At 32.7% G+C, this 24,050-nt stretch overlaps 1 protein-coding gene across 1 annotated transcript in view; it reads left to right on the top strand.

The window, feature by feature from the left end:
• The window catches only part of LOC145247426 (elongator complex protein 2-like), a 70,025-nt gene that overhangs the window by 36,307 nt on the left and 9,668 nt on the right, over positions 1-24,050 (top strand). The window contains exons 11-16 of the mRNA XM_080109184.1: positions 1,073-1,195; positions 7,341-7,493; positions 9,889-10,080; positions 15,969-16,134; positions 18,380-18,510; positions 20,914-21,094. Coding sequence (XP_079965310.1) covers positions 1,073-1,195; positions 7,341-7,493; positions 9,889-10,080; positions 15,969-16,134; positions 18,380-18,510; positions 20,914-21,094 — 946 coding nt within the window. The remainder of the gene's footprint in view (positions 1-1,072; positions 1,196-7,340; positions 7,494-9,888; positions 10,081-15,968; positions 16,135-18,379; positions 18,511-20,913; positions 21,095-24,050) is intronic.

Here is a 24,050-nt window from a genome sequence, read left to right as displayed (position 1 = left end):
ACGGACTGTACTGAAATATTATTTAGAAAGCCATTCTTAACATGGGGAGGGTGGCTTCTATTCTGTACTTTAACAATTTAATACATAAAAGATACCATATTATTAATTAATTGGAATTCATATTGAGATGCGTAATTTGTATTATTTATTCATTGCGGACTATTATACTCATCATTTAGTTGTTGTAACCACCTGACGAAGGCCAGAAATAGTTGGTCGAAACGTCATGAAACAACAACTACAAGATGAGGATAATAGTCCGTAATAAATAAATGAATAAATGAAAGATACCGTTCGCCAATTGCCGGCTGCTATGATTTCATTGGTTAAGCATTTTTGCAGTTTTCAGTGGTTTGTGTAACTATCCCATAATATGCAATCCCTATTTTGTATAAGTACCTACCGTTTTGACAGATTTTTTTGTGTCATTTTGTTTCAAGAGGCAATAGATATCACTTGTAAGGGTGCAGTGCAGCTGTTCTATAGCAAAAGAAAAAAAAGTTGTACAATCTTCTGAACTGGTATTGAGAAAGATTTGTTAGTTGAGTTTTTTTTTTCTTCCATACACCTAAAAACAATACACTTTAAATTGACTGAAACATTGAGAAAATAACATTTAAGATGAGAAAAGTAGTCTGAAGGATTCAAATCATAAGCGTTTTATCTTTAATGATTGGATAATCTCATTTTTAAAATGAGTATAATAACATGATTGGATGATCCCATTTTTAAAATGGGTATAATAACATGATTGGATGATCCCATTTTTAACATGGGTATAATAACATGATTGGATGATCCCATTTTTAAAATGGGTATAATAACATGATTGGATGATCCCATTATTAAAATGGGTTTAACAACATGATTGGATGATCCCATTATTAAAGTGGGTTTAACAACATGATTGGATGATCCCATTATTAAAATGGGTTTAACAACATGATTGGATGATCCCATTATTAAAATGGGTTTAACAACATGATTGGATGATCCCATTATTAAAATGGGTTTAATAACATCCATATTATATAGATAAATAAATAGATGAATTCATTTCTTTCCTTTTTAGATCCGGGTTGGAGAAGTTGGTGGCAATACATTAGGTTTGTATGGCGGTTTATTTAGCCCACAAGGTGAATCGATTCTCGCTCATGGATACCAGGGGGCGTTGCATCAGTGGACACTTGACCAGGTTAGTTTATCTTTTTGATAACATTTGTGATTCACTTTCTACCGTGATTGTTTTTATGTTTTAAAGTTTTCTTTAATCCATTACCACTCATAGTCCTTTTATTTTTTTATTATTTTTTTTAGGATAATTAATGATTAATTAATTTCAGCAATATTTGTATTATTATCAATAGCATTATAATTTTATTAATATTATAATTTTATTAATATTTATATTTTATTACTAATATTATTTTATTATTTTTTATCATTTCTTTTGCTTTTTCTTTTCTGTTTTAGATATTTTTATATATCATTATTTTATTCCATCTTTTTCTTTTTTACTTATTTAGCATTAATTCAGACAAAAAAAAAAAAAAAAAAAAAAAAAACCTACTCTTGCCACAAGCAAACAAACTGATTTAATAAGCGGAGGCTGAAGGGTCAATCAGGCTGGGACGAAGGCAACCAACAGGAGTAATAAAAACAGGAGTAATAAAAATATAAGGAAAACCTATACTTGGGTGGGCATAAGTACATATTATGAATGCTTGGAATCCTCTCCACATTTGAGTATACCAGCCATGTAATCTTGAAGAACCGAGGCGAATGGGATTTACCCCTTCATTTTTCTTCACCATAAGGGACTCTGAGGTGGGTGGGGAGCATGACTAGGTGTATCAGAATCGGTCATTAAAAATGCCGTATATGAACTTAAATAAATCAACTTACTATCTTTTGAAGCTTATAACTACTTGAAAAATGTAATTCAAACCCTAATTTGTTTTTTTTTTTCAATTAAAGGAGCAAAGAATAAATTTTTAAAAAATAACAAATTTAATAGCAAATTATGCAATATTTGTTTTTTTAAATTGGTTTTCTTTAAAAAAGATTTAAAGAAACGAAATTTTACTTACTTCAATTATAAAAAATATATATAAATTCCAAAAAATCACTTACCTATAAAAATTCTATTCAATGTGTACTTCAATTGTTCATTAAGAATTTATCCATATTTATATTTATATTCTATGTCCTTTTTAAATAAAATACTTTTTTAAAAGCGGATTCCAAAAAAAAAAAAAAACGCGAACTCATTTTTTGACTGTTGAAATAAAGGGAGACAAATCGCTGATTTTTTTTTTTTGTCGCGTTTATCTTACGATTACTTATAAACGCCATAATTAATATCTCTTTTTATTGCATGCTTTTAACCAAAATTAATGTTTTGTGGCCTCCATAGGTGAAAAAAAGCACACATTCACTTACAATGGAATATAAAAGGCCTAAAAATTAATATTGAAAAAATAATACTCATCAAACCCCTTTGTTCTGCAATAATTTGCCTACCAGAAATGCACTTAAAAGAAAATGACAGAATTAATATGAATCATTATTCAACATAAAACCACATAAACAAAACATCAAACACTGGTGGATCATCATTACTCATAAATAAAAATATTTCAGTTATAATTTCAAATCTTTGAAAATAATTTTGCTTAAATATAAATTTATATTTACAAAAAGATTTTGGCAATCAAGTTAAAAAAAAATTGAGCACAAATGTTAACTTTAAGGTATGATAGCAAATATGATATGAAAGAATTGTTTGAAAATACTAAGGTAAACATAATCCTTTCTAAAAAAAAAATAGCAGCCAGTTGATATGAAAGCGTTCTTTTAGCAATATGATCATCTATATAAATATAAAAGCGAAAATGTATGTTCGCTTTTTGTGTATGTCCAAGAAAGGCTTTTTTCAGAGAAGCGTCAGTCGGTTCACAACTTTTTAAAACTTTTTATATCACATGTAAATCTTAATATCTAACAGTTAACAACGGAGCTCGCCTGTCTATTTAATTTGCTCGACTTCGGGAAGATAAATATTCAACTGTTTTCGCTCGCCGCATGTAGGTTAGGCCTTTTCCTATAATGTTTCCCCCTACCCCGCACTAAATGAAATGCTACCCTGCAGTCAAAAGTTGACCTCATTAAGTCATTAAAACGTGCACCTGCTAATTTAAGTAATTAAATAAATTCAAATGTGTTTCCGTTAGCATCTCACGGTGAGGCAATGGTTAACATCGCACTTTTTTTTTTCACACTTTAATTTACAACTTTGCCTCAACGGTTCAGGTTCGATCCTCATACTTACCTACCAAAACCTTTTTTTTTTATTTTACCCCCACGCCCAGTTTTCACCCACACCTCCAAACACCCGGGCAACGCCAGGTACCCCTCGCTAGTCTATAAATATAAAAGCGAAAATGTGTGTATGTTTGCTTTTTGTGTATGTCCAAGAAAGGCTTTTTTCCGAGAAGCGATCAGTCGACTCACTTCTTCTTAAAACTTTTTAAATTTAAACGCCTAAATGATAATATCTATGAGTTAACAACCGGAGTCGCCTGTCTATTTAATTTGCCCGACTTTCAAAAGATAAATATTCAAGATTTTTCGATCGCTGCATGTGCATTAAGCTTTTGCGTATAAAAAAAGAAGCGAACAGACTCGCAGTAAATAAAACACTGTCCCGTACTCAAAGTTGACGTCATTAAGTCGTCAAAAACGCGCATCTGCCGTTAAACGTCGTTTTTTTTTTTTTTCTTCTCACTTTATTATTTTCCAACTGCGCGTCAAGGCTTCAGTTTTTTTTTTGTTTTTTTTTAAAACAAACACCCGGCCAACGATTTTTGTTTTCATTTACCCAAAAACACACACACCTCCAAACACCCGGGCAACACCGGGTACCCCCCCCCCCTGCTAGTATATATATATAAAATGTGACTTAAAGTCCATTTTCTCTTTTCCTTTCTGAATTGACTGCCAAGTTAGCAACGTTTGCCAAATCATTGTCTTTTTCATATAAGCACTGAAATAAGATGCATTTGTCCACTGATTTCTGTGATATTTTGGTTGTTTCCTAACCCTAACCATTTATGCTGGTATGCATATATTTGTAAATGTATCCCTCATATATCCACATTATCAAGCTTTGAAATCTGTGGATATTTTCTTGTATTACTTATAAGCACAAATAAATCCTCTTCTATCTATATATATAAAAGCCAAACGTCTGTGTGTATGTATGTATGTTTGTTTGTAACGCTAAAACTTTTGAAAGACGGAACCAAACTTGACAAATTTGGTATCATATCGAAGCCCCATCACCCGGATGACAAATATCGAAATTTCACGTCAAACGGACCACTACAAGTTGGTCAACTGATCAGTTATCTTCGAGGGGGGCCCCCAAAAAACCTGTCATTATCTATATATATAAAAGACAAATGTTTGTTTGTAACGCTAAAACTTGAGATGAAAGATTCCTCTCCCCTAAGAATAAAACATATGTTCAATATCTGCTTTTGTTTTTTCATTGTTTATACGGTCCCGAGCAACGCCGGGTAGCCCTGCTAGTGTTATATAAAGGGCAAAACGTGTGCGTGTGTGTGTTTGTATGTCTCGCAAAAACTTTTGACAGAGGCAATGGATCCTCACGAGATCAGTATCGTTTTAAAGCTCGAACCTTTGGATGACAAATATCGAAAAATTGGCCAAAAACATTTATTCCTTCATCCTAAACTGGACAGTTTTCTACAAGGAGGGTTCAGTTTGTTTGTTTTTTTGCCTCGCTATTTTTGCAAGTCATTGTATCGATTGGATTGACTTCATTTAATTTCAATTTTTCAAAATGGAGACATCAACAAAGACTTCACATTTTTTTTTTTTTTTCCTCCTTCACGTTCCCAGGCTTGTATTTGTATAAGTGTACTTTCATTTCTTTTTAGTTTAATTTATTTTAAATTTTAAAATTGAGTAAAAAGCTATTATTAACCATGAATAAAATGCAAATATGTTTTAATGAATTTTTTTTTTTTTAAACTTTGGTCTTAAATTTTTCAAGTTAAATACATTTTTTCAGTAACAGAACATTTGGTGCTTGTCCAGAATACCCCCTGTATTAAAAACAAAATAAGAAAAAAATCTGTATGCTATACATACTTGTGATATAAAGAAAATATTGTATACCAAAAATCAAGTAAATTGATCAAGTAGTTTTATTTTTAAATAAGAAAATCAAATTTTGTGGTCAAACAAATAGTGAAGATATTGCAGTACCATCTTGAAAATAAGGGGAATAACTGTAAAATTTAGAAAGCCATTTTTAAGATGGGGCCATTGGAAAAACTTTACTTTAAAATGATTTTCTTTATAAAAATAAAATTACTTGATCAATTCGTGTGCTTTTTGGTATTCAATATTTTCTTTCCATCACAGATATGTACATCATAAAAAATTTTCTTGATTCTTGAGTTTTAACATAGAGGGAATTCTGGACAAGGACCAAATATTTATATCAGTAAAAATACCTTCAGTCTCTGAAGAGTGTTTAATAAAAAAAAAAATATCTTGGCATTTCATTCATGACACAATGTTTTTTGTTGACTTTTCAAAATTAAAAGATGCTTCAAAAAACTTTTCCATCCATACTATTTTCTCAACAGAATAATTGTTAAACTGAAAATTCTTGTAAGAATTAATAAATACCAAATTAAACATTTGAAAATAACTTGTACCAAGGAAAAAGGCACGAAACTGCTTAACTCTACACAAATTGTCATTATGAATAATTATTTAAAGATAGCGTTAAAAACTTGAACCCATTAAAATTACATTAAAAAATGAGTGATTTTTAAAAAAATAAATAAATTACTTCAAAATCAATTTTGGCGATATAATGCCTTCATCAGGAATAGAATCAGTTTGTGGTTTTCTCTTTGTTTCTTCACGACATGGTCGTCACTAGAAAAGTAAAATTTCTGTGATCAACGGTGATGTTTTCAAATATTCTAAATCAGGAGAAATGTGTGGCTTGCACGTGAAATGAATTGAAAATTTTTTTCCCTCGATAAAAGCGTTGTTTAAATTTGAATTGGAACTTTTAAGTTTAGAAAGCCAATACAATGCAGATTTTTTTTAAATAAACATCTATTTGCTTAATTTCACTTGTTTTTGTCATATCAGCGAAAATTTGATTTTTAAGCAAATAAATGTTTATTTTTTCAAAATCTGAGTTGTACTATACTTACAAATTTCAATTTGCATACAAAAATGTTTTATATACATACTAGCCTGGGTGCCCGGCGTTGCCCATGTGTATTGAGAGAGAAAAAAAAGTGGTAGTAGGCAGGCAGGCTCAAACCGGGAAGGCAGAAAAGAAAGTGAAAGAAAATCTGACGTCTTAGCCGATGTCTCCATGACGCAATCGGAAGTCAAAAGTGTTGAAATTAACCAAAGTCAATTCAACAGTGATGATGACTATCTAAAATGGCGGCAAAAAAACGACCCCCTCCGAGTTTAGGGTGAAGGAATTAATGTTTCTGGCCAATTTTTCGATATTTGTCGTCTGAGACGTTGAGCTTCAAAATAATACCAATCTTGTTAGGATCCGTCACCTTTGTCGAAAGTTCTTGCGAGACATACATACATTTAAACAGGCAGGTGAGATTTATATTATAGACTAGCGAGGGGTACCCGGCATTGCCCGGGTGTTTGGAGGTGTGGGGGAGAGGGGGTTAAAAAAAAAAGTAAGTATAAGGATCGAACCCGAACCCTTGAGGCAAAGTTGTGAAAAAAAAAAAAACGTGCGACGTTAACCATTGCCCCACCACGACATGCTTACGGAAACACATTTGAATTTATTTAATTACTTGGATTTAGCAGGTGCTCGTTTTAATGAGTTAATGAGGTCAAGTTTGACTGCGGGATTTCATTTACTACTGAACGCTTTTTTTTCCCCCCAAGATGTTATAGGAAAAAGACTAACCCACATGCAGCGAGCGACAAATATTGAATATTTATCTTCCCGAAATCGAGCAAATTAAATAGACAGGCGAGCTTCGTTAATTGTGAGATATTACGATTTATATGTGATATGAAAAGTTTTAAAAAGTTGTGAAGCGACCGACCGCTTCTCTGAAAGAAGCCTTTTGTAGACACACAGAAAAAGCGAACACACATAGATACATACATTTTCGCTTTTATATATATAGATGAAATAATAATAAAAAAAAAATGAATGACTCATATAGAACTTGCATTGTAAGCGAGGCAACAAATGAAACTACCTTCCATGTTGATAATTTTGTTCATTTGATTTCTAGGAACATAACTGTGTCCCAGCTGTTACAAGTGGCGGACATTTCAAGGGTGTGGAAGACATTGCTTGGGATCCGGCTGGTGGGAATTTTCTGATGAGTGTTAGTAGTGATCAAACATGTCGTCTCCATGCCCCATGGGTCACCTCCAAGCAGAAGGTTTGTTGATTTTCTTTGAAACATTTCGCTTGTTAAGTTTTTTGTTCTCCTAAAATGATGTATTTTTTGAATTTCTCTTGCTTATACTTGTGCATTACAGATGTAATTTTCTTATGCATAAAAATTGCCTCAGATTAGAAGAATTTCTCCACTGATTGCGGACGGGAGAAATCGGTGTACTAAATTTTCAATTCTTATGTTTGTTTTTAATGTAGGGAAAATCCTGTTCCTTACAAAATGTTTTGTAAATAATATAACTTTTATTTTTTTTCTCAATATAGTCTGCAACAATACGAAATAATTGACAACCTTTTAAATTAGTATATGGTTAAAATTTCATTCAAATCGAATATATGTATTTAAAATTTTAAGAGGGTTTTCTCCTCCTGGGTACTTAAAAGTGGATGCATGTACCAATCATTAAAGCGTGACATTGAAATTCAGACACATCTGTTGTGTTTTTTAAATAAAAATACCTCCCAAAAATGATATAACTTGAGGGGTTTTTTCCTCGTTTGTTTATTAAAACGTTTTTGTGGTACTCCACTTCATCTTTCCTCTCCTTGAGTTTTATGGAAAAGTTTTGTAAATATGTAAAAAAAAAAACAAACAAAAATGCACTCTACATAAAAAAATAAATCTTAGTCATGAAAATCGGCGAAACAAAGGTCATTTGCATTTGCAAAAGCCAAGGTCAAACCAGTGTCGACCAAAATGTCATTTTGTTTCTCCCTTCAGTTTACTGACCTAAAACTATATCCGATGGTGAGGCCCAACCTTGCGGGCCTTGGGGAGTGTGGAGCCACCCTTTAATTGGCATTGCTCCCAGGTCCACTCTGACCCAGAGTGGTAGTACCTGTTAGGGTCCCAACTATGGGTTAAATAGAATCTGACGTAAAAACAAATATACTCCATTAAAAATCGTTCCTCAAAATAACTAGATTCGGCATTAAATAACCTGAAAAAGGTTGATATGCCGTAAAACAAAAACAACCAACCAACCCTTCAGCTTACATCAGTTGCGGTCCTTTTTTCTTTGAAAAGAGGATAATTCAACAATGTGAGATTTTTATTGTAATGCCTACAAATTCTTATTAATAGTTTAAAAATGATTTTATTTATAAAAATAAAATTACTTGATCAATTTACAAGATTTTTGGAATATGATATTTTCGTTCCATCACAGGTATGTACATCATACAGATTTTTCTTTATCCTTGTTTTTAAATTTAAGGTGAATTTTAGACAAGAACCATCTTTCCCTTTCATTTATTTAAAAAAAAAAAACTATTGCATTGTTATCTGGTTTTTAACTGTATTCATATTTTCTGTTAGCTGATGCTTCTGATGTATGAGGTGCCATCAATAAGTTTCCAGACTTTTTTTATTAACAGTGCATGAAACTCTTCATTCAAAGTAATCTCCTAATTGCAATGCACTTATTGTATTGTTTCAACAACTTCTGGAAGACTCCATGGAAGTCCTCTTGTATGAACGTGTCAATGATTCTCGTCACAGCTTCCATCTCCTCAGTTGTATCATAACTACAGCCTTTAAAGTTTTCCTTGAACTTAGAGAATAACTAAAAGTCACAGGGAGCAAGGTCTGGACCACAGGGAGGGTGAGGAAATGTCTTGATGCCCATCTTGGTCAAATAGTCTGATCTTCTCTAAGCACCCTTGGGACAAACTTCGTACAAATCTTCCGCATCTTCAGTTCCTCGTGAATAACTGTGTGTACATTTCCCACACTGACATCAAACTGTGCATTTATAGACATACGACGGTCATTATCCATGAAATTCTTCATTTGGGCAATCAACTCTGGTGTTCTGACTTCCTTACTCCTCTCACACTGCTCATCATCCCTCAGACTCCCAGGCTTCCTTGAATCTTCTTATGCCGCTCAAAACCGATGTCTGATTCATGCAAGATGATTCAAAAGCAGTCTGAAGCATTCCATACATTTCTGTGACATTTTTTCCAAGTTTTAAAACAAAATTTGATTGCATATCGCTCTTTTAATATGTCCTCACGTCTTGATTGCATTTTTGAAATTCATCAGCTGTGACAATCAGGCTTTAGCAGGGTGTATTCCAATTCCTGCTATACCTATTCATTTAAACCTGAAATCATAAAAATTGGTCAGTCATCTCATAAGATATATAGCAATAACCTATTGAATTGTCAAGAGTCTATGACAATTTTAAATGCCTGTATAAAAAGTCTGGAAACTTATTTAAGGCGCCTCATAGTTCTATTGCATTCAATATTCATACATGTACTAATGTTTTCTCATTACATCTCATCCTTAATTTTTTTTCCCCATCTTCCTACCTGAACACCCTCATCACTAACTGATGACCATTACTGATTGTAAGCATATTCTTTTTCAGTTGGCCTGGTATGAGATTGCTCGACCCCAAATTCATGGTTACGACCTTCAAGGAATCACAATGTTAAATCGTTATAAATTTGTCTCGGCTGCTGATGAAAAAGTTTTGAGAGTGTTTGATGCCCCTCGGAACTTTATCGAGAATTTATGCAATATCACGCAACTGGAAATCGAACAGGAACTGAAAAATAAGGTAAATACATTTTTTTCATGTTACGCTACGGGTGAGATTGAGAAAAAAAGGTCAGAAATTAAAATCTTAAAAATTTTTTTGTATTTAGAATTTTTGAGATGAGGATTGATTGTTTGTGTTATTTGGATTACTATTCTCACCTTAGATATTCATTCTTGCAATGTTTTGGCCGATGTAATCTTTGGTGTTGTTCAAGTGCATCTTTTTGACAAGGTGGACCTGAGGAAGGTTGGCGGTTACATTGGTCAAAATGTTGTAAAACTAACCCATATGAGACTAGTAATCTTTCATTTGTGTGCATAGTTTTATTAAACAAATTCTATTTTTTTTTTTTTCTCAGTTTATTAAAAACTAAGAGGGAGACCCAACGTTGCCAAGAATTGAATGAGGATTAATAAATATTCTACACTTCCAATACTTTTATTGTCATCGAAATGGGTGAAATCGTCCATTTTTCTTTTTTTTTTTTTTTCAATCAAATTGATTGATTGCCTGCTCTAATTGAGGGCCCATTGTAGTGCTGAATGGAAGCTTCACATGCTTCCCTGCAGTGACTTAATCCACAATAAATTGTAGTCTACATTGCACTGTACAGTACCTACTGTTGATTTTCTAAAATTACTAGCAGATTGCCCGGCGTTGCCCAATCACAAAATACACTTATATATGACGTTTTAATTTATGTAGATTTTATATCGATTATTACGGAGCGAATAGTCAATTGATTATTATATTGTACCCAATATATAGTAGTGCTTTCAAAAGTAAAAAAAAATATGAATTGGGTGCCATCTGCTAAAATCCAAACCAAAACATTTAGCATGTCAGCCTTAGTTATTACTGGGGCTATGAGAAGAGCATATTCTTTTCATTATTTTAGCTCTCGAGTATATATCAGTTAATGTTTTATATGTTTTTATATAGAGTGATGTGCTTCTTGATTGATTAACTGTGTCTAATTGTGTCGGATATATACTCGAGTCATAATAAGAATATACTCTTGTCACAGCCCTAGTTATTACTGTTTTAACTATCATCAGATGGATAAGAAAATATCAAAATTAACTAACGTTAACATATAAATGTACACTTGCACATGTATACCAGAGCACTTTAGGTCGGCTTACGCTTGCTAACTTCCAGTTGTTTTGAATTTTGACCCCTTAGCAGCTATTTTTACTGACTAAAGACCAAATTGAATTTGTTCCACGGGTTTAATTCCTCTATATATCAGGTTCCAAGTCTGTAGACCAAAAATTGACAGAGGAGTTTGGTAGGGACTGTTTCTCAAATAGACAATGTAACTTTCATATATATATATATATATATATATATATATCTTCTATAATATAAAGCTGAATGTCTCTGTGTGTCTGGTCACGAATAGGCTCCTATATGGTTGACTATTTTAAAAAAACTGATTACATATAATGATAGAAGATGTATCGAGACACAGGAATGGGTATGTTTGATCTGGCAGAACAGTGGTTCATTAAAATTGTGGGGTCTGCGTTCGCGCCTGGTCCACAAAGTATGGAAATAAAAAATTTAAAAATTAAAAAAAAAAAGTTTACAAGTGTTTTTGATATAGATGTACATAAGAATACTTTGATAAGTATGTTTTAACTTAAATAGGGATGGTATAATAAAATTGTGGGGTCTGCGTTCGCACCTGACCTCCATAGAATGGAAATAGGCACAAACTTTAATAAAGACTTTTCATATCTATCTGCGTAAGTATACTTTGATAATTATGTTTCAGTTTGAAGAAATATGGTATAATAAAATTATGGGGGAGTTCGTTCGTGCCTGACCTCCATAGAATGGAAATATGTCACAAAGTGTAACAAGGTTTTTTAATATAGATCCACAGAATATTGTGATAAGTGTTTCAGTGTGAACAGGTATGGTATAATAAATTATGGGGTTTATCTATTTTATTTTTACTTTCATTATATTTTGCTTTCGTTTTGATACCCCCAAATTCGAAGCTATCTTATTACAACCCTTCCTTTTCATAACTTATCATACTTTCATAAATCAGAGTCCACGATGGGTACTTTTGCTAGTATATATATATATATATATATATATATATATATATATATATATATAATGGCTTGAATTAAAGTTTAAAATATGAAACTCTAGTATTATGGTTCAGTTATGCTCTAAACAGAAACATTCATTTCAAACACACTTCTGTCTTATCAAAGAACCTACTGTTGTTTTTATATGCCGGGCCCTTCTGCTTGTGTAGTGATAAAACTTCTCAAATACATTTATGATGTTAGGCTATATAAGGGTGTTAACTTTGGTTAAAATCGAATTGTTCCTTCTTTAATCTGATTTGTTCAGTTATCGATTTTTGATACTTATTGGAGGCATTCCAATACAAAAACTATCTAAGAACGCTCCTATGGCACATAAAGTATTTTTGTGTGAAAATTTTTAGAAAAAAATCATATACAAACTCGTTTTTTTTAACATGCATATACAAACTCTTTTTTTAAGATGCATATACAAACTCTTTTTTTAACATGTATATATAAACTTGTTTATGTAACATGTATATATAAACTTGTTTATGTAACATGTATATATAAACTTGTTTATGTAACATGTATATATAAACTTGTTTATGTAACATGTATATATAAACTTGTTTATGTAACATGTATATATAAACTGGTTTATGTAACATGTATATATAAACTGGTTTATGTAACATGTATATATAAACTGGTTTATGTAACATGTATATATAAACTTGTTTATGCAACATGTATATATAAACTTGTTTATGCAACATGTATATATAAACTTGTTTATGTAACATGTATATATAAACTTGTTTATGTAACATGTATATATAAACTTGTTTATGTAACATGTATATATAAACTGGTTTATGTAACATGTATATATAAACTGGTTTATGTAACATGTATATATATAAACTTGTTTATGCAACATGTATATATATAAACTTGTTTATGCAACATGTATATATATAAACTTGTTTATGCAACATGTATATATATAAACTTGTTTATGCAACATGTATATATAAACTTGTTTATGCAACATGTATATATAAACTTGTTTATGCAACATGTATATATAAACTGGTTTATGCAACATGTATATATAAACTGGTTTATGCAACATGTATATATAAACTGGTTTATGCAACATGTATATATAAACTGGTTTATGCAACATGTATATATAAACTGGTTTATGCAACATGTATATATAAACTGGTTTATGCAACATGTATATATAAACTGGTTTATGCAACATGTATATATAAACTGGTTTATGCAACATGTATATATAAACTGGTTTATGTAACATGTATATATAAACTCTGTTTCTAAAATAGAATTACTCTGAATTGGAACAAAAATAAAAATTGCCTCAGTCTGAATACAAAACATATATTTTGATGCCAGTTTGAAGACTTGATATCTGATTATCTTCTAGTGAGAAAGATCCCTTTTGCATTTCCTTTAATTACCATACCTTCCTCTCTGAATATCTTTTTGCACTTCTCATTTAAAATATTAAATTGATAAAAATGTACGCATTGTTTTGTGCTGTATATATTGTTTTTTTTTTTTGTTTTTTGTTTTTTGTCACAATTCAAATTACCCTTTTTTCTGGGGAGCTGGGTGGGTTATTTCAGATTTAAAATTTTGTCATTCTGGTTTTAATTTCATTAATTCTGAGGTTGCAATGAAGATGACATCCTCTGTATTTTAGATTATTACTAGCCTGGGTGCTCGGCATTGCCCGGGTGTTTGGAGATGTGTGTTGAGCAAAAAAAAAAAAAAGTGGTAGTAGGCAGGCAGACTCAAACCTGTACTGTGAAGGAGGAAAAGAACATAAAAACAAAAAATGTGATGTCTTTGCTGTTGCATCCATAGCCAAACCGGAAGTGGTGAAGGTTTAAATTAAGACTAGTCAATCAAAAAGAAGGGATGACTTTTGCAAATATCGGTGAAAAAAAAAACGGACCCCTCCTTGTAGAAAAGTGCCCAGTTGAGGGTGAATTAATATTTTTAGCCAATTTTTCGATATTTGTCATCCAAAGGGTCAAACTTCAAAACAATACTAATCTTGTGAAAATCCATCGCCTCTGTCAAAAGTTTTAGGCAGACATACAAATATACATACCTACATGCATTTAAACAGACAGGTGAGATTTATATTATAGACTAGTGGGGGTACCCGACGTTGCCCAGGTGTTTAGAGGTGTGCGTGTTGGGCGGGGAGAGGGAATCAAAACATATATATAAAAAAAAAAAAAAACAATGTTAAAACTTCTTTAAAAAAATCGTTGCCCGGGTGTTTGTGTTGGGGGGGGGGGGGTTAAAAACAGTTTTGGTAAGTAGTTAGGATCGAATCCGAAATCTTGAGGTGAAGGTGGAAAAGAAAGTGTGCAAAAACCTGACACGTTACCCGCTCGGCCAACAAAGAGCAACTGAAACACGTTTGAATTTATTTATTTAAGTATTAAAAACAGAATTGACACATGCCCGCGATAAAAGTTAACTCTGCTACTTCTATTTGACCTCATTATTGAGGTCAAATAGAAGTAGCAGAGTTAACTTTTACTGCCGGGCAGCTTTTGGGTTGGTTTACCAAACTTTGGCTCGTTGTTTCTCCAAGATGTTCGCGGTGGTGATGGGGGGGGGGGCAGCTCCCCATAAAACGAGGATTATCCAGATTGAATAGCAATTTTCTGATATAAGGAGTTTGCCCCCACATTGATCAAAACTGATTGCTACTGGACGTTCCCCCCAGTGCGATTGCCGGGAACAATTCTTAGCTTTGAATTAATTAGTTTTGGTTTTATACAAAAAAGCTGAACGAACACAAGACGGGCTGAAATAGCAAGAATTTTGTAAAAATCGACATAAATAAATCTAGACGCGACCTGGGTTCCTAAATAATAGATATTATTATCTATGGGGTATATAAACACTTCTAAGTGATAGTAACGACCCCGGGACCGTCGGCGAAAAAAGCCTTTTCGAGAGATACAAAAATGCGCGCCGCATTTGCCTTTTATATATATCGACTAGCGAGGAGTACCCAGCGTTGCCCAGGTGTTTTGAGGTGTGTGTGTGTGTGTGGAAACTCTGGGGGGAGGGGGGGGTTAAAAAAAAAAAAAGTAAGTATGAGGATCGAACCCGAACTGTTAAGGCAAAGTTGTAAATTAAAGTATGAAAAAAAAAAGTGTGACGTTAATGATTGCCCCACCGCGACATGCTAACGGAAACACGTTTGAATTTATTTAATTACTTGGATTTAGCAGGTGCCCATTTTAATAAGTTAATGAGGTCAAGTTTGACTGCGGGATAGTATTCATTTACTGCTACGCTTTTTTTTTTCCCCCCAAGATGTTATAGGAAAAAGACTAACCCACATGCGGCGAGCGACAAATGTTGAATATTTATCTTCCCGAAATCGAGCAAATTAAATAGACAGGTGAGCTTCGTTATTAACTGTGAGATATTACGATTTATATGTGATATAAAAAGTTTTAAAAAGTTGTGAAGCGACCGACTGCTTCTCTGAAAAAAGCCTTTTGTTGACATACAGAAAAAGCGAACACATACAAACATACATACATTTTCTTTTATATATATAGATTATTTATAGTACTTTTATATATGTTTTTATATTACTTATATATATACATTTTCATTAGAAAAATAATATATTCTTATTAATTGCATATTTCTTGGTCTTATAGCCTAAGATTTGTGGATATACAGAGAGACACAGACATCTCTAACATTGATGTAGATCCAAAACTCATTTGAAGCGCAGCATTCTTATTTCTAAAATTATTTTGATTTTATTTCTTTTTAAAGGAATTCTCATCTGTCCCTGAAGGCGCCAGCGTCCCTGCCCTTGGCTTATCTAACAAAGCGGTCTACCAAGATGAGGCAATTAATGAGGATGATGAAGAAAAAAAAATTCAACCGCATCCAAACGAACTTTACCCGGAAGTTTATTTTGCCTCTCTTTCACTTCATGGTTAGTTTCATTTAATTATTTTTTTTTTTTTTTAATGTGTTCAGGCATATTTTTTGCAAACATTGTTTGTTGGTCTGTCATGATTTCGTTTGAAATAGAACTTTGTTTGGTTTGTCATGTTTTGTTTGAAATTGGATTCATGTTAGTTTGTTATGCTAAAATAATGGCATTTCTTTTAGTCTGTCACACTCGTGTTTGGAATAGCATTTTTCTCAATAAAAGTGCAGATTGAATGAACATATCTCTCAAAAACAAACAGAATTGAATTCCAAAAGAATAAAAAAATAAATCCTGGTGCCGTATCTAAATTTAATTATGTTGAAGTTAATGAAAATATTTAAAACTGGAAAATCAGTTGAAAGTATTGAAAAGGGAATCTGTTACATTCATGTAATTTTTGTTTTTTTCATTTGAGTTCAGTAAATTTTATTGACTCATGATTTTTTAAAATTGTCTTATTTTTGTATGGCGAAAAGTTTTTAAATATTTATTAATGAGTCATTACTTATCAAGGCGAAAACCCACTTGAGGATAAATTTTAATGAGATGAATACATTTTCAGTTTCACCCTAAACAAGGCATATTGCGACTTGAAACGTAAGAGGCTATGGGATAGAGATGTGAGCTTGGCTTACAGTGTGAGGTATATTAGATTTGAGGCTCGTTTTTTGTCACCCTGTCTATTTGGCAACAATACTCTCTGCGTGGACGAATTATGGCTTCGTTGTGAATGTTCTCTTCGCCTCCATAGAATCTCTTTCTCACAAAAAACGTTGCTAGTTTTCTTCTTACTCTACCATTAACTGTTCTAAGTTACGATGTATGCCACCCCCTCCTCCTCGGTAAAATCTTCATGGCAAGTACTTGTCCCCCTACCACCACTATAAAGCACTTCTTTTTTTTTTCCCTCTGTGTACCTAAAATCAAACAGAACTTCTATGACGAAAAGAACTTCACATATACGAAGTTCAAGAAATTTGCATTTGTGAAACACAATACCACGAAATGCTTCCCTGCTGAGTGCAACATATCTTCAAGTCGAATGTAAAAATACAATTGTTGTACTGTCCTCCTAAGTAATCCAATTCCTACCCTTTTCATCACTCTGTTATACTCAAGTTTGGAATAGCATTTTTCTTGCTAAAAGTTCTGATTGAATGGGCATGTTTGTCAAAACCCAACAAAATTTCATTCAAATTCAGTAAATTGATTCATGATGTTTTAAATTGTCTTATTTTTTTGATGTTGAGAAGTTTTCAAATATTTGTTAATGAGTCGCTACTTATCGAGGCAATAACCCACTCGAGGATAAATTTTAATGAGATGAACCAGTTGAATAATGACAATTACTTTTTACTCTTTTTTTTTTTTTTTTTTTTACCCCAAACATTTAATCTTCACTTTTATAGAGAACAATGCTATACCGAACATGAGTGAGACAGACTAAAAGAAATGCTATTATTGCCACTTGAAACGTAAGAGGCTATCTCAGACACAATCTTATCAGGGAAGTCCTTTATGAATATCAGGAATATTAAAAGTCCAAGGAACAACCCCTAGAGCACGTCTGCATTGATATCCTGTTTAGATGTATGACGTAAAGGACAACCTAAATTTTTCTCTTGTCTAGAAAGGATCTAATTATATTTAGCATTCTTTCAGTATGATTTAATTTTCATGAGCAGCCCTTCATGCTAGACCTTGTCAAAGGCTTTGAATATATCAAGGGCTACCGCACTAGCTTCCCCTGCTTTATTCAGTGCATGGTATATGTGTTCAGAGATGACTGTTAAAATGCTATAAGAGGATTCAAAATAAATGAAATGAACAAAATTTGAATACTTATGAGGAAAGTTTGTTGACATCAAATTTGAAGATGATCATGTTGTAGTTTGAAGGGAAGCAGTCCTATGGTAATGTGTTCCATAGATAAGTTCTTGAAAGAAACTCTTTTTATACAAGTTCCATTTCATTTTAGACATACAAAGGAGGAAACAAAAGTTCTTTTTTGTTGGTGGTAGTAAGATGAGTTCTTGCTGTGAATGTCTTACAAGAAGGAACCAGAGATTAGTTGAGCAGAGAGAGAGAGAGAGTAGTAAAGTTCCTTCTGTGCAGAAGTTGTACGAAACCAAAAAGATTATTCCCCACTAGATTACGAATTTGATTTTGTACTTTCTCAAAGCTAGAAAGAAAGATTTCTATATTTGTTTGAAAAATGTTTTAGAACTTCTAATTTCTTTTCCAGAGCCACCAACCGAAGAGCATTTACTTCAGAATAGTTTATGGCCTGAAACCCAAAAACTCTATGGACATGGATATGAAGTTTTCTCTGTGGCCAGCGACCCTCGAGGACAATTTCTTGCTTCCGCATGCAAAGTGAGTGGATTTGTTGTTTTTCTTTTTTGTTTTCTTCACGTGCTCCAGTTTTAACAAACTAAAATGTTCATACTGTTCAAAGATACGTCCTCAGCAATCAGTCTGACAGTGAATTTATTGCTATCTGCCTTAGATATGATTCTGTTCAATAATAGGATATCCACCCTCCCAGGCTTTACCTTCTCTTTCAGAAGTGATTAGTTTCAGGTTAATTGCTTCAGGTGCCGTTTCTGGAGAATGCTGATGGGTCTTTCAATTCTCTTATAGTATTTTAATGGCCATCTTTGAACACATATACCACTTGCTGGATGTGGTAGGGGAAGTTAAAGCTGTAACCATCGATATATCCAAAGCCTTTGATACGGTCTAACATGAAGAGCTGAATAGAAAGAAGGCAGCATTCTCAATCGACTTACAGTGAATGTTGTTACAAATCCAGTTTGTTTATTTACTATATAGTAATTAACTGTTTACCTCGCTTTATTTCATTGTTGAGCTAATTTTCTTTAATGGGATTTTTAAAATGTTCGTTTTAGTATTTTGTTTTTGATTTTAGTAAATAAAATGTGTTAATCATGTAGTGGCGAGAAACACAGACACATGGGAAGTGGTTTCACAATTTTATTAATAGTGATTTAGACCATTTTTTCCCCCCTAAAATTCTGTTTTTTGTCCTTTTCTACTCCAAGTCAATTGGAGTAATTTCCCTTTTGATCTTTAAACGCAGTTATCCCCCCCTTTCATATTTTCGCTGTGAAATTTTAAAAATGTATAAATATTCAAAATGTCAATCACTGTAATTTAAAGATTCTTTTTTTATGTAAAGAATAAAGATAAATATGTTTAAATAATTACTTGCAATAAATCACCACGAAAATTTTTTAAATTACAATAAAAAGAAAAATTAATCTTTTGGGTTTATTGATTTTGTTAGGTAGAAAAAAAATGATTGAATTTCCGTCCAACATTTAAAAATATTTTTTTTACTTAATTACAATTTACCAGCAGAGCTACCCTGCCTTTTATATCTCCAGGGTGCGTTATGTATGTAAGGACAGATCTGCATATACACAAAAATGATTCTTACACCAGCACTAAGGTGTGGTCTCTGAGGGCACCCACAAAAGATATAACATTAAGGCAACATTCTCTGTTCATTTTTATGCTCTATCAAACAACCTGCTAAATTTTAATATCTACAATACATTTAAAAAAAAATTTTTTTTTACAATACATTTTTTTATTTTTTAGTTTTTTAGTTTTTTAAAACCATAATTTTAGTAAAGATGTTTTTCGTTTACATAAAATAATAAATTTTCACTAAGATTTAAAAAAAAAAAATGGGTTCATTATATTCAGTTTAGTTTGTACAGAGAGACGTTAGACATTCAAGGATATTAATACATACTGTGAGTTTGATAGATTCCCAAGTTTGACAAGATACACCTGAAAAAGGTCGGAGACTGAAACATTGAAAATAAGACTCAAGATAAGAACAACTGTCAGAATAATCCAAAGCAGACGTTAAAGCAAATATGATGATAATGATGTGATGTAAAGCAGACGTTAAACCAAATATGATGATGATGATGTAGACGAAAGCTCAAGTACTTTTAGAAAATAGTTCTATCTCTAAATTTAGCCTTTATAGTCATGATAAATGTATTCATTGTAGAAAATGTAAAAGCAAATAATATTCCTGCTATTATGAAAACAATGTAATTAAAAGCAAGCCGACAGGTTAAACAAGCTTTCTAGTGCAGACGAGATCAAGGAGTCGAATGAAATCAAATCAAACTGGTCGACTCAAGTTTAAAACTAGAACTTTGGGTCAGCAGTAAGCAACTTCTTTATCAGCTGCATTTGGTCTGAATAAAAATGAAGTATTATACCGAAACAATGCGTTTGTTGCGTAGTTCCACATGGATGCTACTCCTGCAGGACTGAGACCAATGGACGAACGGAAGATGAAGCTGAAAGCTGCAGAAAATAAGGTATGATTTCTCAACATAAATACACATATATAAATGCATCTTACCGACACACATACGCTTAGAACACAACTAGAAAGGTCGAAGAATACCTGATTGTGCATATGCACACCAATTGTATAAATGTGTATATAAACTGTCTAAATACTTGAAACGATGCGTACACATGCATGATAGGAAAACTAATAAACCTCCACTAGACTATTTAAAAGAGGCCACCATGATAACACACACACACGCACAAAAGAATAACATGCACAAAGAAACACAGACAAACATGAATAATGTAGATGCAGATAAAAAATAATACATAGTGCAACAATAATACAAGTCTTCAAATATGCATAAAAAATGTATAAAAAACAATATTCTGTGTGAATTGAATTGTTCCTCATATTTTCTTTGCGTTCAGGCTAGCAAAATTGATTATGCTGGCATCATTCTCTGGGATTGTCAGCAATGGACTCAGTTGGGGCAGCTGACTGGTGCTTCCTTGACCGTAACTCAGTTGGCATTTTCTCATGATGGACAATATCTGCTCGCTGTGTCCCGGGATCGAACGTGGACATTATACAAGCGGACAGAAAATGCAGGTAAGAGGCTGATGAAAATTGAAAAGGAAAAAAAACTTGCTCCTTATTTTTTTAAATACCAGGAAATTAATTTACACATCCATATTTACTTTTGTCTGTGACATTTCTCTCCTCTATAAATGAGTGACATCTCATACATAGTTAACCGGTTGGTTAAGAAAAAATTAAAACCATTTAACCGGTAACTTCTATTTTAGTTCCCTTTAATTTTAAAAGTGAATATCTCACTGTAACCAAACATAATAGCAGTTACTTTTCTACATATTTGCTTTAGTTTTTATGATTTAAACTATTTTAAGTCTTTTTTATTGCATTAGATTCATCATTGGCAGTTTAAAGACATTAAAATTAATTGCAAATGTTTATTTATGCTTTGAAGATTATGCAAACAATAAACTTAAAAATAGGGAAACGTTATAGCCCCTGACTTATGATAAGTGCTTTATGTCATACTTATAGAATAATCTGGTAATCTGTATTAATTCCTAACTGTGCATTGAACGGATACCATAATACTTAGTTTGCTGTACCTTATAATAATAAAACAAAACATTTGTCTATTAATAATTTTCCATTTTATATATATATATATATATATATATATATATATGAAATCGAGCAAACACAACACACAAATATGCTGAGGCTATAATTAGATTTAATGTTGAAACAACTCAGAGAAATCTATATTTTTTTTATTTAAATATACTTTCACACGAATGTTTCTGTTATGTAACAAAAATCTGTATTCTTTTTTTTTTTTTTTTTTTTTAAATTCAATTTTCACCCCAAACAAGGCACAGTGCCACTTTGAAGTAGGGGGCTACTATCGGGGACATAATTTGCAGGGATATTATGAAGGGAGATGAGTAGAAAGATGTTTGTTCACATTACATTTGAACTTCTGCATATCAAAACAGTTGGGAAAGCAGAATTCCGGAATGGAGTTCCAAAGACTTGCAGTTTTGGGGAAGAAACTATTGGAGTAAAAGGCTTTCTTACACCTAGGAATCTCTACTGTAAAGGGGTGGGACTTGGTTGCTTGTCAGGGATAGTCACATAGAGGAGGTACAAGTGCTTGCAGTTCGTCAGAGCATTCAACATTCTAGAACAGGTAGAGGGATGCAACATTTCGTCGATGGAACAGAGATGACAGTTCAGGACCTATCAGGTTGGCGACTCTCTTTTGAACCCTGTCCAGGAGTGAGAGACCAGCAGCAGATGCACCAGCTCAAATGTGACAACAGTACTCCATACATGGGCGAATGGTGGCCTGTAGAGGTACAGGATACTTTCAGGTGTAAGTATTGCTTATGACCTCACTCAGATTGTCCAAGAACCCACCCGCGTTCGCGACACTGACGGTCAGTATGCAAGTCTCCTAGACCTCTTTCTCACAACTTGCCCTGAGCTGTGTGCTCATCTTCCGTTCAGTCCCCACTGGGATCTTCTGACACATCTGTTGTATCAATCAAGATATAAAACAAAATGTAATAGGTCCTCAGACATAAATTTCCATCGTACAGTATATCGATATTCTATGGCTGACTGGGATAGCTTCCGTACATTTATATCAGACCTGCCTCTGCATGCCATGTTTAAAAAGGATTTGTCCTCTATAGTATCAGACTGACGGAATGGTTAACTGTAGGTATACACAGTTTCATACCCCCAAAGAAGTTCCAGCAAAAACCTAACAGCCAGCCGTGGTTCTTTCCAGAATGTGCTTCTGCCATTGCGCACAGAAATCACTTTTTCCATTGCTTCTAATGAGTTGAACGAGCTTGCTTGAATCCATATTGTTTGTCGGTCAGGAGTTTAGCAGCTGTTAGGTGTTGGACTAGGACTTGATTAACTAAGGTCTCAAATATTTTGGTGAAAAGCGGAAGGAGGCTAATGGGGCGATAATTTAGTGGGTCAGTTCTTTTACCAGAATTCTTCAAGACTGGTACCACAGAATCTTGATCCATTTACGTAATTGTTAACAATATTTTCTTTCCGTCACATGTATCACGTTTATACATTAATTCTGTATACTCACTATTCCATAGCTGTAACATATATTGACGCAATGAGTTACAGGTAGTCTAGATTATTTTAAAGATTCTTTTGAATTTTTATTTACAAAAATAACGAAGATTACTTTGTTTTATATTTAAATGAAAATAAAAAAATAAATTAAATTAAGAAAAAAATATTAAAAATGCAGTTCCATTGGCGGTTAGAATTTAACTTTTTTTTTAATACGTAAAAAAATGTCAGAATATAGACATTCTTCTACCACTACTGAAATTATTGTGGACCATGTACTCACTTTGATTGAAATTATTGTGGACCATGTACTCATTTTGATTGAAATTATTGTGGACCATGTACTCACTTTGATTGAAATTATTGTGGACCATGTACTCACTTTGATTGAAATTATTGTGGACCATGTACTCACTTTGATTGAAATTACTGTGGACCATGTACTCACTTTGATTGAAATTATTGTGGACCATGTACTCACTTTGATTGAAATTATTGTGGACCATGTACTCACTTTGATTGAAATTATTGTGGACCATGTACTCACTTTGATTGAAATTATTGTGGACCATGTACTCACTTTGATTGAAATTATTGTGGACCATGTACTCACTTTGATTGAAATTATTGTGGACCATGTACTCACTTTGATTGAAATTATTGTGGACCATGTACTCACTTTGATTGAAATTATTGTGGACCATGTACTCACTTTGATTGAAATTATTGTGGACCATGTACTCACTTTGATTGAAATTATTGTGGACCATGTACTCACTTTGATTGAAATTATTGTGGACCATGTACTCACTTTGATTGAAATTATTGTGGACCATGTACTCACTTTGATTGAAATTATTGTGGACCATGTACTCACTTTGATTGAAATTACTGTGGACCATGTACTCACTTTGATTGAAATTAT

Source organism: Euprymna scolopes, chromosome 25 (genome assembly GCF_053919585.1).
Source record: "Euprymna scolopes isolate OS-2025 chromosome 25, ASM5391958v1, whole genome shotgun sequence".
Classification (NCBI taxonomy): domain Eukaryota; kingdom Metazoa; phylum Mollusca; class Cephalopoda; order Sepiida; family Sepiolidae; genus Euprymna; species Euprymna scolopes.
Note: the sequence above shows the minus strand (reverse complement) of the source record. Positions and strands in the feature narration are given on the sequence as shown.